This window comes from Homalodisca vitripennis, unplaced genomic scaffold (genome assembly GCF_021130785.1).
Source record: "Homalodisca vitripennis isolate AUS2020 unplaced genomic scaffold, UT_GWSS_2.1 ScUCBcl_7647;HRSCAF=15423, whole genome shotgun sequence".
Taxonomy (NCBI): domain Eukaryota; kingdom Metazoa; phylum Arthropoda; class Insecta; order Hemiptera; family Cicadellidae; genus Homalodisca; species Homalodisca vitripennis.
Genome location: NW_025783755.1, coordinates 13,615 through 27,710, shown reverse-complemented (window position 1 = coordinate 27,710; position 14,096 = coordinate 13,615). Strand labels below are relative to the sequence as shown.

Below are 14,096 nucleotides of genomic sequence, written 5' to 3'. Positions count from 1 at the left end.
AAACAGGTACAATAGTATGTTACACAGTCGTTCATAGCATATAAAAGTTAACACAATAAATAAAAAATTACAAAAATTAAAAGTATTTTGTATTACATCAACTTATTTACATATTTGTACATATTAAAAGATAAAGGCACTTCAGGCAGAAGTTCTTATTACTGTCCTAATTTACATTTAACCATTTTAGGATCAGATGAAAGAATCACAAATTCATTAAACTGTATACTCTTTACTTAATGGTACTGAAAAGTTGGGACATGAAATAATGTTCTGAAATGTTACTAGAGCAAAATTTATTTAAAAAATCATAGTACTAGCATATTTTTAAACAAAATGTTTTAGCTTTCTTGTTAACAATTAAGTTTACCAACCAATTTATTTAATATTGATAAATACAGCCAGAAAACTAAGAGGTAAAAGTTTGCCATGGGATTAAGTGCATATTGATGAATTAATCAAACTTGATGAAAAATATTGGACAAACAAGTGACACACCATTTTAATTTATTAATCAGTAATACAACTGACAACAAATAAAGTTTTCCATTCCAAAATTAATTAATTTAATGTCTGAGGTGTTTAAAATATTGTGTCAAAGCATGATTTCTGTCGATTAAATAATTTATTGATAAATAGTTATATTTTTCAATTTTGAGATTATAAAAAGTAAAAAAACATTGTGGCAGTAAACTGCCCGGTAAACTTTACAACAGCAGTAAATTGACATCTGGTCCTAAGAGGTTTAAAGTAAAAAAAAGAAACTAAAAAATCAAAGGTGCAGAGAAGCTGATGGTGGAGAACAGAAGCTACAAGATATGGTTACGCTACATGTGTGGTGAGATCGAGGCGTAGAGGGTGAGACAATGGAGTGGCGAGGTGTGGAGTAGAGAGGCAGCCAAGGCGGACCAGACCGCCGGCTGACCACGGCTCCGTAGGGTGGTGGCGAGCAACACAGGGAATGAGTCATCCATTGAGGGGATGCGCGGGAGCAGTTCAGACATGGGTGGAGAACCAAACGACATCCGTTGAGGTTCCAGGTAACCCTCGAGACCGGAGGCAGTCGCGATGGCAGAGGTGGGGGTGGGAGCCTGCAGCAACGAGCCGGCTCGTGGGGTGGCGGGGGGGGGCTCATCCTCTACAGGGGTGTGAAACCCCTGCGGTGACACAGGGGACGAGATCTCAGGAGAAAGAGTCTTGAGCGAGAGGAGCAGTGGCTGTTTTCAAATTAACAAACAATTCGACCAATTTGTTTCTCAACTTGGAAACCCCAATGGATATTGAATGCACTGGATTTATCAAAACATATAAGATAAGACATGTTACGAGGACTTAACCTTGCTTTTAAGGAAGTCTACCTACTTATTAAAATTCTTTTGGATTACAGAATTGATTTAACCACTTCTGAAAACATAAAATGTCTTAGGGTTTATTACATACAGTGGAAGGTTGATGGCAAAAAGGTGGACATAACCTATAAGTTAACATAATATATCATATTTTATGATTTTGGTTTATGTTACACAACAATTATATTTGAAACATCTATTTACTCTCAAACATGTATAAAAACTTAAACAAACGTTTTTAACTGTTAGTCACTTATTGTTTCAATGTATCATTACAATACCTAACTTAGATACAATCAGGTAATATGTAGGCCCAGATGATGAATAAATACGAAATATAATACGAAAATAGTTCCTATATATAATTAAAATTATTATCTACATTTGATTTATATTTATTATATTTAATGTTAAACTTTCTAGTCCCATCCAAAGACCTAGTGAGAAAAGAATCATTTTTAATATAGTGTAAAATTGTAACCTTGGGTTCAGAGGGTCCATTCCAGTTTTAAAGTAATTAATAAAAATCCAAAATTATCACCATTGTCTAGAATACTGCAGCAAAAACGTTACTTAGAACCTATAAGGCTAATAACTTTTAAAAACCGTAGTAACTTCATTAAACGTTATTAAAGACAAAATTTGCATTGGATATGAAACTACTTAGACTAATACTTATTTAAATTCTGTTTATTTGTTTTTAGTTAATTTTAATGTGAGTGGGCTACGATTAAATTCACTATATCTTAACATTCCACACCCAGTAATTCCCACTTTCTTGCTAATACAAACCCAAATTAATGGATATGTTCAATGAGGTTTTATACCACCATTTCATTCATACACAATCCAAAATGATCATACCCAAAATAAGCTTTCACCTGTTAAAATGGCTGCTCGGCTCCTTGTAGCTTGGCCCCTGTACTTTCTGCTGCGATGCTTTGATCCTGTCCCATTTTATACTTAATCTTTTCCAAGATCTTGCGTTCCGCTTCAAGCTGTTCTTGGATCTGTTTGTGGCTCAGTTCTTCGATTAATTCAGCACCTCTGCAATACCAATCACCACAAAATATTAGGTAAATATTTTGACAATATACAGACTTTAATATGCGTTAATTTCAAATTTTATTATTTGTGCAATATAGTCCTAACTCTCAGTTTAATAGTATGAATGGTTTAAACAATAAATTTTATTCAATTAATTTTGTTGGGCCTACTTTACAAACTACCTTACTGCTTAATAGAACTAATTTTGTTTCCAACGACTAAGTTTTTTCCTGTAACTTGGTGGTAGACCTTAATAAGCTAAAACCTTGGCAAACCTCAGTTCATCGTCTTTAAGACATATAGTATTCAAAAGTGTCTTGCGAGAGGAGATGATCTTCCCGAATACTCTAATTCTAACAGAAATGTTGACTGATTATTTTTAGACATTTAAAAAACACAGTTTATCTTGAATTTACCCTAAAGACACCTTAGTAAAAAGTGTTTAATTTGCAGTACCACCATGCTGTTGCAATTGCATGCTGTTAATTGTTTCAGTTTAAAACAATTTACATTTTACAAACTATAAACTGAATAATTTTCCTCAAATAGGGCTTCACCTAATTTTTATTAAACATTACACACTATACTTTGTTTTAAAGTCAAATCATCTTTCATTATAAACCTATTCATTTAGAATACTAACAGTGTCAATAAAAAGATTATTAAAGTAAATTGTCTAATTTACAAAGTACAACTTGTAAAATGATACCAGAACATTTATAACTATCCTCAATAGGAAATTGTCAGTTGTGTAAAAGGATTGTCAGCAAGCCAGGAAATCCAGTGCTGTCTTTGGTTCTAATCTGAAGGATGTAGCCAGCAAGGGGGTCCAATGGTTCCGGACCCACAAATTTTCAACTTTTTGCAATCACTATTTTACTAAACGATTATTATTATTTAGTGTAATTCAGTATTACTGACATGTACTGTTGAAAGAACTCTCACAACACATAAACGGGTCAAGAACTTTTGGGAACAATACTATTAATAGTAAGGAGGGCTATAAAATAGGGATGTGATTTTCAACGGCCAGCAAATAAAATTATGTGATAGCGTAAAATTTTTAGGTATTGATCTGAATATAAACTTTTCTTGGAAAAAATGTATTGAAAAATATTATTAGAGATTGAACTCGGCATGTTATCAAATACTAGTGTTACGAAATTCAATTAATTTGGAAACTAGAATAATATTTTACTACTCTTTCTTTTTTTCAATAATTCAATATGGTATTGAATTTTGGGGGTCATCTTCTGACTTCGATAAAGTTTTTAAGATCCAAAAAAAAATTATAAGATTAATGACCTTTTCATCATTTAGAACTTTTTACAAACCTCTGTTTAAAGAATTAAAAATCTTATCACTTCCAAATTTATACATTCTGAAAACCCTACTAACAGTACAATCAAACTTTGAAAGCTTATCGAAGTGATAACTTTGATCATAATTACAATACAAGATTTAAAGCAAATTTTCAATATCCCATACATCGACTTGCGTCTGGAAGAAAAAAAAACTCCAAAATACACAGCAAAAAAATCTATAACAATAAAAGTTACCTCAAAAAATATAAACATTTAATCAGTTCAAAAACATTTAAAAGCAAACAGATTTTTTGTTGGAAAAAAAAACTATTATAGTATTGATGAGGATTTGATGGATCCTGAATTTTTAAAATTGTATTTTAACATAGATTTGCATTAAATTTGCTACGCTGTCTTGACCCTCTTATATGTATATATATATATATATATGTGAATGGTGATGTACACATGTATGAATGTATATGTGTATGTGACAATGTTACCTGTTTCTATAGCAATGCTATGTATAAATGTTGATGTAACAACAAAAGACTGATTCTGATTCTTGAACAAAATGGGGTATTACTCTCCGTCCACTACGGGAAAAATATCAGTTGTCTGGACCCCCACAAAATGTTTTCCCGGTATGTTCTTGTCTATTCCTGTCTTGAATCTCAAGTCTGAGGGGAGGCAGTTGTACATTTTCTTTCCTATATCTTCATCGCTTTTATCTGTATACAGTGTGAGATGATGTCTCGAAAGGAAGTACATTGATGCATTTCAGGTGTTGTGGTTATGAATGCTGGTACATTCATAAGGGTCGATACAAAATCACCTCACGATTCCCAGCAGCTTATAACTATTTATCTTAATGTTTGTATACTTATACACTGCACCCCAGGGTTTTATTTTGCAAAAATAACGCTTAAGAAGCTCATACTTACTTTGAAAATGTATATACTAATACTTAAATGCTAGGAAATAAATAATCACAAAGTTTATGTTTTCTTTTTATACATCAACTATTAAATTCTTTTATTTTATTTTATAAATTTGATATGGTGAAATTGATTTTCAAAAGGATGAACTACTATCAAGAAAAGAATGTTTTTTATTTAATCTACAGTTGCTTACTGTTGTTTTACTCTGATGTATCTAAACTGCTGATATTTTTACTCTTAATGAATAATAAAAACTCTTAGTTTTTGCAAAAAAAAACCATTCTGTTAACACGTTATACACGCCCCCACGGCAAAACACTGCAAGAAAAACTTTTCGTTAATATTTTCTAGTTTGGGGAAAGTAGAGGTAGTAGACCCTTCCATGTTATACTCATTTCCTTCCTCCACTACCTGATTTTGGGTAAAATCAGTCTGCAACTGGCTGAAATTCAGCAAACAAGAAGAAAGAAAGAAAGGGCTTTGGTCTGCTACTAATCGAACATTAAGTTAATGTGTGAGAACCTTTTGTTAAGGCATACATTTACTTCATTATTTTTTTACTTGCAATTCTGTATGTTTAAATGAGTTATGTGTCATAGTGGCAGATGAATATCAGTGGTCTAATCGCTAACATTGTGTATAATCGCTGTACAGTACAAAACGTTTATATGTGCAATTTTGAAGGAAGATTATCTTTTTTTACTCAGAAATATTAATTCCATTGTAGAAACCTATATGTCTTAAAGACAATGAACTAACTGAGAAACTTGATGATATTTTGGAAGATTTACTTAACTTTTATCGTTTGTACAGCTGTTTATATAAAATGTGAGCAAAGTGCGGCAGAGCATGTACTCATACATAAACAGCAGGACGTGTAATGACATGTTAATTTAAATTTAAAAATATTAACATCTGTTCAATATGAGCATGCACATATCGAATACTGTGTTACATTTTAAAGGTTTTCCCTATAACTGAACATTTACCTCACACCAAAACACTCCTAGTAAAGTAAAATTTACTACAAATTTACTGGATTTACAGTGACAGTCAAAGAAAACTGATGAGTAACAATAATAATACCAGTGATGAAATTACCTGTGAAGCTAATATGGCCATGGCTTTAGCTTCATCCACAATGTGCAAGAAGTAATAGCTGTTGAAAAGTCTTCTCTGAAGAATCAAGAAGCCGAAACAAAAAGCCGTCCCAGGCAAGCCCACGTCTGAAGCCGGCACAGTGCACTCGTTTGGATCTGAAATTGAAGCAACCATGTTTATTAATTATAAAAGATTTAAACTGTATAATATCCTACAAATTAAAAACTTATCCAGGTCACAAAATCTTACCAGTGGATCCCCTAGACATACTACCATAACATATATAATTTTACCATATTGTTTATAGCTCCAATTCTTCCCTTCTCCATCATAAATCACAAAAGTCAGCTATAGCCAGAAAACCAGCTGACTGCTCATCATCATCAACTGTTCATTGTTCCAGTTGACCATTGCTTAAATCAAGTCATTTACTTTGTTACGTTACACTCTAGTGCTGGAATTCAACGTTTGTAAACTATTATGTTGTTTTATTCATGGTAAAGTGGTTTGCCTTTTGTAGTGATTACCTCTTTTGACGGACTATGGATGTATGTTTTGCACAGGAGAAAAACTTTCGTTTTGCTGCACGGAACGTCACGTATGTTTATGTTTCTAACACATGCTTTCAAAGAAGAATGACATGTTTAACTGAAACTACCACCAGTCAACAACTAGGAAATGAGAATGGTGTCTGTAAATCAGCTGTGACGGAGCATATATATATTATGATTTATTTGGATTTACAGGTAGTAAATATGTGTTTACATCTTTTTCAGCTAATAATATAATGGAGGAAAATGAAGAAAAATGATTCCGATTCATCCAAAAAACCAAATGAAAAAGTGGTGATTTAAAGCTCTGATAATGGCAAAGCAGAATAGTAAAAAACAGAAATAAGTGTAAATGAAAATACAACTGATGAAGTGAAGCTACGATGGCAAAAAGAATTGGCTAAATTACGTAAAATGAGATATTTTATAAATGGTACTTTTTTCAAGATATATATTCAGAGCCCGTTATAAGAAGCAGTCACTTCTGTTGATTAGTTCTGCCTTACTTTTTAAAATAAAAAGGACCTACTTATCCTTCTGTAAATTTCTTTCCCAAAGATATAACTTAATCCTGAGATGTTATTGACTATCCAGTGTAATCAAGAATTTTGTTCTACACACATTGGCTGTACAACTAGGTAGTCTGACTCAACATACTCGAGTACTGCCACAGCTGGAGCAAAGCCAACCCACTATCTCAGGGCCGGATCCAGGGAGGGGCAGGGGGGGCATGTGACCCGGGCGCCGAGTTAGGGGGGGCGCCGCGCCGGGCGCCAAATGATGGATGAGGCCACCATAAAAAAAAACATTTACCATTTCTACTGTCAAGTGTCGTCAATAGCACAATATAGTCTACGTACATAACAATTTCTTACTTCAGTAAAACTATATTTGCGCAAACCAAAAGAACATAGGCCCTAGTAAGAAATATCTTTAAAGCGGCAGGGTATTTTCATAACTAAGGCTGTGGGTTGGCAACATTGTCTACGGCTTGACTAGGACTAGAAAGCGCAAGCGCAAGTCTCTCCCGCTCCCGGCCCCTGACTAGTGACTCGTGAGTGTTCCCGCTTGACGTGAGCGTGAACTTTTGATGAGTTTAGGTTAGATTTCATGTCGCAGTTGTATGAATACTCTACCTGTGACTAACATAGATCAACATGTCGAAAAAACCATCAGGGTGTTTCCACAGAAAGAAAGCTAAAGCAAGACAACAAGAGGGAGCCGCGAAATCGTCAACTTTAATGTCATCATGGTTGCAAAATATCAAGGACCAAGGTAACTAATTTTTGTTGTATTTTAATTTGTTAAGATTCATTTTGAGTACAAAACAGTTATAGGCTATAGCGGCATAATAACAACAAACTTCAGTTTTAATGTTAAAAATAGTGGTTATAGATCATTAATTGTAAATATAGGTTTAGTTTATAGATTCGTTGCCTGAATGAAAATCCTCTCCCGTTCACATTCGTCGGGCCGACGCCCACCACACCTTGCGTAGCATAAACACATTTAAATTTTCAGAACTAAAATACATTAAAAAACATATACATAAAATGCTTCTTTCACTTACTTTCTATGCTATTATTAACGATAGTTTTAATACGGTAACATACGTACTAAAATGTTTAACAATACATTGATTGTAATAATATCCCCTTGGCCCTTACTACTAAAACAATTAATATATCGAATAGGCTGTAGGCTAGTACTGTAATAGTATCCCAATTAAGATAGCATGTTTTTTAGCATTATTGGCACTATTTAACAACATTATATTTTTGTAACGTTTTTAGTTAGGCCTACATGATTTATAAAACGTTACACAATGTAATAATTTGTTTATGTTGTACATGTAACCTACTTAAAAAATTAAAATGTTTGGTCATGTGTGCATTTATGTCTGTTGCTTACAGACGAAGCCGAACCTGAAGCAACGAGAAATAAACCGTCTGTTCAAGAGGATGCGGTGGGAGAAGAAAACGCTGGAGGAGAAGATCTCATGGACGTTTGTGCAGAGGAAGAAGACAACAATGACTTTATTTGTGAAAAACCACATACTTCGCATGCTACTGATTTTTGGGCCTCTTCTCCGTCATTTCAAGAAGCCGTTTCAGTTTCAGACTCAAAAGGGCCTAACCATGAAGAACAGGAGAGTGAATGTGAGTACAATTTTAATTTTAATGACCCTGGAACTTGGACAACTCAGCTTAGTGACAAACAAAGAGGTTACATCATACAAAGGAGATGTGAAAACGATGATCATAATCCTGATTTGAGTAAAAGCGGTAGGGAGGGCCGAAACCTTACAAAAGATTGGTTTTACAAAATTTTGAAAAAATGGTTCAAAGGTCAAAAGATCTTATTTGGCTTACAGCGAGACAATGAATGCTTTGTACTGTGTTCCATGCAGGCTTTTTCGTCATTTGAACACAGAACATGAATCAACAATTTCGTTTTTAGTAAGAAAGGAGGGATTCACAAATTGGAAAACCTCAGTGACAAATTGCCAGAAACATGAAAACTCCCAGTACCATAAGAAAACCTTTGTTTCATGGAAAGCATTAGAAACTTCACTTGGTAAAGGAGGGATCGACAAGGAGTTGCAGGATCAGATAAAAAAGGAGGAATCCCACTGGAGAGAAGTACTACGCTGTATACCAGATGCTGTCTTATTTTTTGGCAAAACAGGGTAGTGCATTCAGAGGGACACAAACGAAACTTGTAACTTGAGCAGATCCAAATAGTGGAAAATTTCTCAACACTATAGATTTAATTTCCCACTATAATGAGACCTTGCGTGAGCATATTGGTCGCCATAAGAAAGGGCAGCTCAGCTATTTTTCTCACACAGTACAAGATGAGTTTCTTGATCTCATTGCAAATGCAATTAGAGAAGACATAATTCAGGACATAAAAAAAGCTAAATATTTTTCATTGATTTTCGACTGTACCCCTGATGTAAGTAAAAATGAACAAATGACTGAAGTCATTCGTTACATTAAATATACTGAAGAAGGGCCAGAGGTATGTGAAAGCTTTTTAGATTTTTTTTACCGTGAGTGAAAAAAACAGGCGAGGGGCTTTTTGAAAGCATTGCTAAAAAGCTCAAAGAAGATGGTCTAGACTTGATGTTTTTGCAGGGGCCAGTCGTATGACAACGGAGTAAACATGGCTGGGAAATACAAGGGTGTCCAGTCAAGGATTGTGCAAGAGAACAAACTGGCCTACTTTGTCCCATGCTCAGCCCATTCCTTAAATTTAGTTGGGGTTCATTCAGCAGAGGCCTGTGTTGAAGCACAATCGTATTTTGGTATTATAAACAGCCTCTACAACTTCTTTCATGGCTCTACATCAAGGTGGGAAGTTTTAAAACAACATGTTCCCCTTTCGTTAAAATCAGAAAGTAAAACAAGATGGTCAGCAAGGATTGATTCTGTGGAGGTTATTTATAAACATATGGACAAAGTGCTCTCTTCTCTTGAAGACTTAAACTACCCATGAGTTCTCATCTCCTGAAACAAGAGCTGAAGCTAAATCGCTACTTAAAAACATGACAAGGTTTGAATATGTTATTATGACATGCTTTTGGTATTCAGTCCTCAAGAAAATTGATAGAGTTAGCAAGTTTCTACAAAGAGAGGACACAACAGTAGACAATGCTGCAAGAAACATACAAGGTCTTCTAAATGTATTATCTTCAACTAGGGATTTAACTGTTTCAGAGGCAATTGATGAGGCAACATTTTTAGCTAATAATATGGGCATAACAGCAGAGTACAAGGAAACACAGAAAGAGAAAGAAAAAGAAAATGACAGGAGACACACATGAAGATGATGGGCCAAATTTTACTGAAGAAGAAGAAGAAGAGCTTTTCAAAAGATCACTTTTTCAAATATGTGATAGAATTATTAGTGAGCTAACTAACAGATATGATGCGTTAAAAATCGTTGCTGATAAGTTTAATTTTTTGTGTGGGGATCAAATAAAAAAAATGGATGTTAAAACTTTGAAAAGTAAAGCAAAAGAATTAGCTACAACATATGCCAGTGACTTAAATGAAGAAGAGCTTGTGAATGAAATAGAGAGTTTTAAATTTCATGCCTTAAATATGGAAGATGGATTGGAAGACGCAACAGCAGCATCTTTGCTCAAAATATTGCATAAGAGCAAGTTGAAAGAGGGTTATCCAAACATATATGTAGCTCTTAAAATCTTTCTAACGCTTCCAGTCTCTGTAGCATCTGGAGAGAGAAGTTTCAGCAAATTGAAGCTTATAAAAACCTATTTAAGAAATTCTATGAAACAGCAAAGACTAACTAATTTAAGCATTGTATCAATTGAACATGAAAGGGCTTCTTTGATTTATTTTGATCAGATAATTAACACATTTGCAGCAAAGAAGGCTCGGAAGATAAAGATTCTATAATTGTTAGTATTGTTTTTTTCTAAAACAATTGTATTGTTTTGGATTCATGTAAAATTGTAAAATAGACATTTCTATTTCATTAAAATAACACTTATTATTCAACCTAAGTTTTATTTTATTTCAACCCCATATACAAAGCATATAGTAGTAAAACTTATGGTAAATAGTTTGGTATCGGAGGGGGGGTGCCAAAAGTCAAGCTTGCCCCCCCTAGAAGAAATGATAGATCCGGCCCTGCCACTACTGATCTTGATATCTACAGACAGAGGAGAAAGGAAGAAAGGAGTGATACCACATTGATCTTCTAACTATATGAGTAAAGCATAGTTGTTAGTTATTAGCTAAGTTTAAACCTATGAATGTGGATTTGTTTTGTTTCTTTGAGAAATATAAGATTTATAATTAATAGTTTTGTGAACATTACTTAACAGTTTTTCAAATGATTTACTTTACAGTTTAACATAGTTTTAACTGAGGTTTTAGTTTTAAGTGTTCGTTGTAGACAGTTTTTAGTTATTAATTCCATTTCTATTATAATTAATGGGACTAGTTAACAGAACATTTTGTAGTGACGAGAACTAAAATTGCACAAAAATATAACCCAGAGGCAGCCAAATAATATTCAATTCGATTAAAGAAAAAGTAAAAAATACATACCTAGTGAATTTTGAATGGTGCCAAACTTTTTGATACAGGCAATACCCAAACAGTTGGACAGCCCAGCATGCATGGTCCTGCATTTCACGCAGGAAGATGCAGCCGAGGATTTGCAGCATGGCCTTTATCAGTATCACTGTCACACTGTATCTGATCAAGAAACTCCACCTGCACACAGACACCAATATTTGATACAAGAGATAATAAACCATTTGGTCCAAGCAAGAAACAACTTGGATTACCCAGCACGCATAGCTCTGCATTTCGCACAGGAAAATACAGTTCTGAAATATGTAACAATTTTATTTTATATTTTACACTTTACTCTTATTATGTATATAAAATTGATTTTACTTTTTTGAATGGTAATCAATTTATTGTGAATATCACAATATAAGGTAATAAAAAATACAGAGTTCATACAAATATTTAAAAGATTAAAGACCAAATTTTTTTCATACTTAACTTATTAATTGTTATAAGTCAAAAACTATCCAGGACTTGTAAAAAGTATTCGGCTGACCATATCCAGGTATATTCTGACTAAAAGTATAATACTGACTATATTTAAAACTGAGTTGTTGTGAGAATAATTATATTATATATTATGCATAAAAATGCATACATATTTTAAAAAAATAATGTTGCGATTATTTAATAAGAATAGCACAAAACATAAAAATTACAAAAGATGGTGTACATATTTACATTTTTGAAGTGATTCACTTAAATAAATGAAACAAAAATTGAGAACTAATCCACCCTTCAATTCACCTATTAATACATATTCAAACATAGCTGTATTAGTATTTAAATTAAGAACAAAATATCAAAATTTGGCCCAATCAAAATTTAAATATAAATTTCATATAAAATTATACTTTAATTCACACATTTAAGTTAAACAATTCCAAATATTTCTCTATTGCAGATTAAATTAAAAATGTAATTATTGTGTAGTATAAATTTGTAAACTGTCCGACTGGACACTACTTACCATCGTAGTATAACCTTGACCGGTCTGAGATAAAGGTCGTTGCCTTGCCAGAGGAAAATGAAGGCACCAATCAGGTAGCCCAAGGAGAAGATATTTACACGGTTGGTACCAGCCAAGAATACGATAGCTAGAGTGAACCAGATGAAAGCGGACAAAATCATCCTTTTGATTATATCCAACCATGATCTAGAACGTAAGTACAAACAGTTTTAATATCTGGTTGAGAATAAAATTGTTTTTTACAGTTTAGTAAAGTCTAAATAATAATGGATATTGTTCAATCCATCTCAATTATCTCAATATTCTTTAACATTGCTAAAGAAGGTAAACGAAAATATATGGGGGAGAAGAATAACAAAATTCAGGGAGGAATGAAATAATGATAAACAAGCTGATGGTCGCAATACTGATCCCTCTTAATTGATCTGATTTCCACAAAATGACTGTACAAAGTATCTCATCATGTGCAGCCCCTGTAACTCTGGTGATTACATTGTTCCACCTATTAACATTGATAGAAATCTCAGAGGATATAAGTTTTTCTTGATTTTTGTTAATATAAAAGGTTTCCCAAGCATTTAAGTGTATTGTGTTTGTAACTTCTTTCAATAATCATAAATTTTTATTAGAGATGTGTCCAGATTCAATAAAGTGATTCGCAGTAGCAGATTTTTCAGTTCTTTCATATTTTATATATAAAAAAGCGTTCTTTGAATCGTGTTTTGACGTTCCTTTTTGTTTGGCCAATATACATTTATCATAGTCAGTGTATTCCTAAAATTCCTGACTTATTTTCCAATAAGTTTTTGTCCTAATATTTGTGATAATTTATTGTTTTGTTTTGTAAGTGATAAATTTATTTGTATGCTCTTTAAAAGTTTTCAGTAATCAATTTGAAATAATCTGTTTACTTATTTATTTGTTGTTTTTTCTTGTTATTTTTATGTATTACTGCCACTGTTTGATATTTTATTTGTTTATTTTACTTTTGTTACTATCACTTGTTACTCATTTATTTACTTATGTTATTGATTAATTAATTTGCTGTAATGGTTTTGATTCATTGGAAATAAATGAAAATGAAAACGATCTAATAAAAAACTGTTGGCCCAAATACGTTAGGAAAAACCAACCAACAAGTTGATAACTAATTATAGTCAGATAACTGGCATACAAATGGCATGTGATACAAAATTATACAAATGTTTCCAAGATTGTTTATACACTCAAATAACTATAACATAGAATGAGGTACCTGGCATGTGATATAAAGTCGGGGACAGGGTTTACGAAGCCAGACCTTTCTACATCGTCAATTATGCGTTTGTTGGTGCCTCCTGCGTACTCGTGGCCATCGTGACGCTGCTCTATCCGGAACACCAGAGCTTGACGACACACCAGTAACAGCACCACAAAGTCACCTGGATACAACACAGGATATCCAGTACATTACTGTAATTAATGTTGTATTAGAATTTAGAACACACTTATCGTTTGGCTTTGAACGTGGAGTGGTACTGGTGAAGAAAACAAGTAAAAGGAAGAATATTTTCTAGAATGAAGAATTACTAAACAAAATAAATGTTTCCTACTTCTGACCACTATTAACTTTAAAATTACTTCTATTGTCCAGAATCAAAGTCCAGAAGGAAAATCGAAGTTGGTGGTTTGTTAGCCCAAACAACACACACACATATATATATATAAGATTAAAAAGTTCTT

The 14,096-nt window shown here is 33.2% G+C and overlaps 1 protein-coding gene across 1 annotated transcript; it reads right to left on the bottom strand.

Moving 5' to 3' along the window:
• Positions 1-2,233: 2,233 nt before the first annotated feature.
• Positions 2,234-13,837, bottom strand: LOC124374247 (piezo-type mechanosensitive ion channel component-like). Its single transcript, XM_046832498.1, has 4 exons — positions 13,630-13,837; positions 12,375-12,560; positions 11,423-11,545; positions 2,234-2,396 (listed from the first exon to the last, which is right to left on the bottom strand). The coding sequence occupies exons 2-4, from the start codon at positions 12,533-12,535 to the stop codon at positions 2,234-2,236; spliced, it is 447 nt and encodes a 148-aa protein (XP_046688454.1). The 5' UTR covers positions 12,536-12,560; positions 13,630-13,837.
• Between the last annotated feature and the right edge of the window lie 259 nt (positions 13,838-14,096).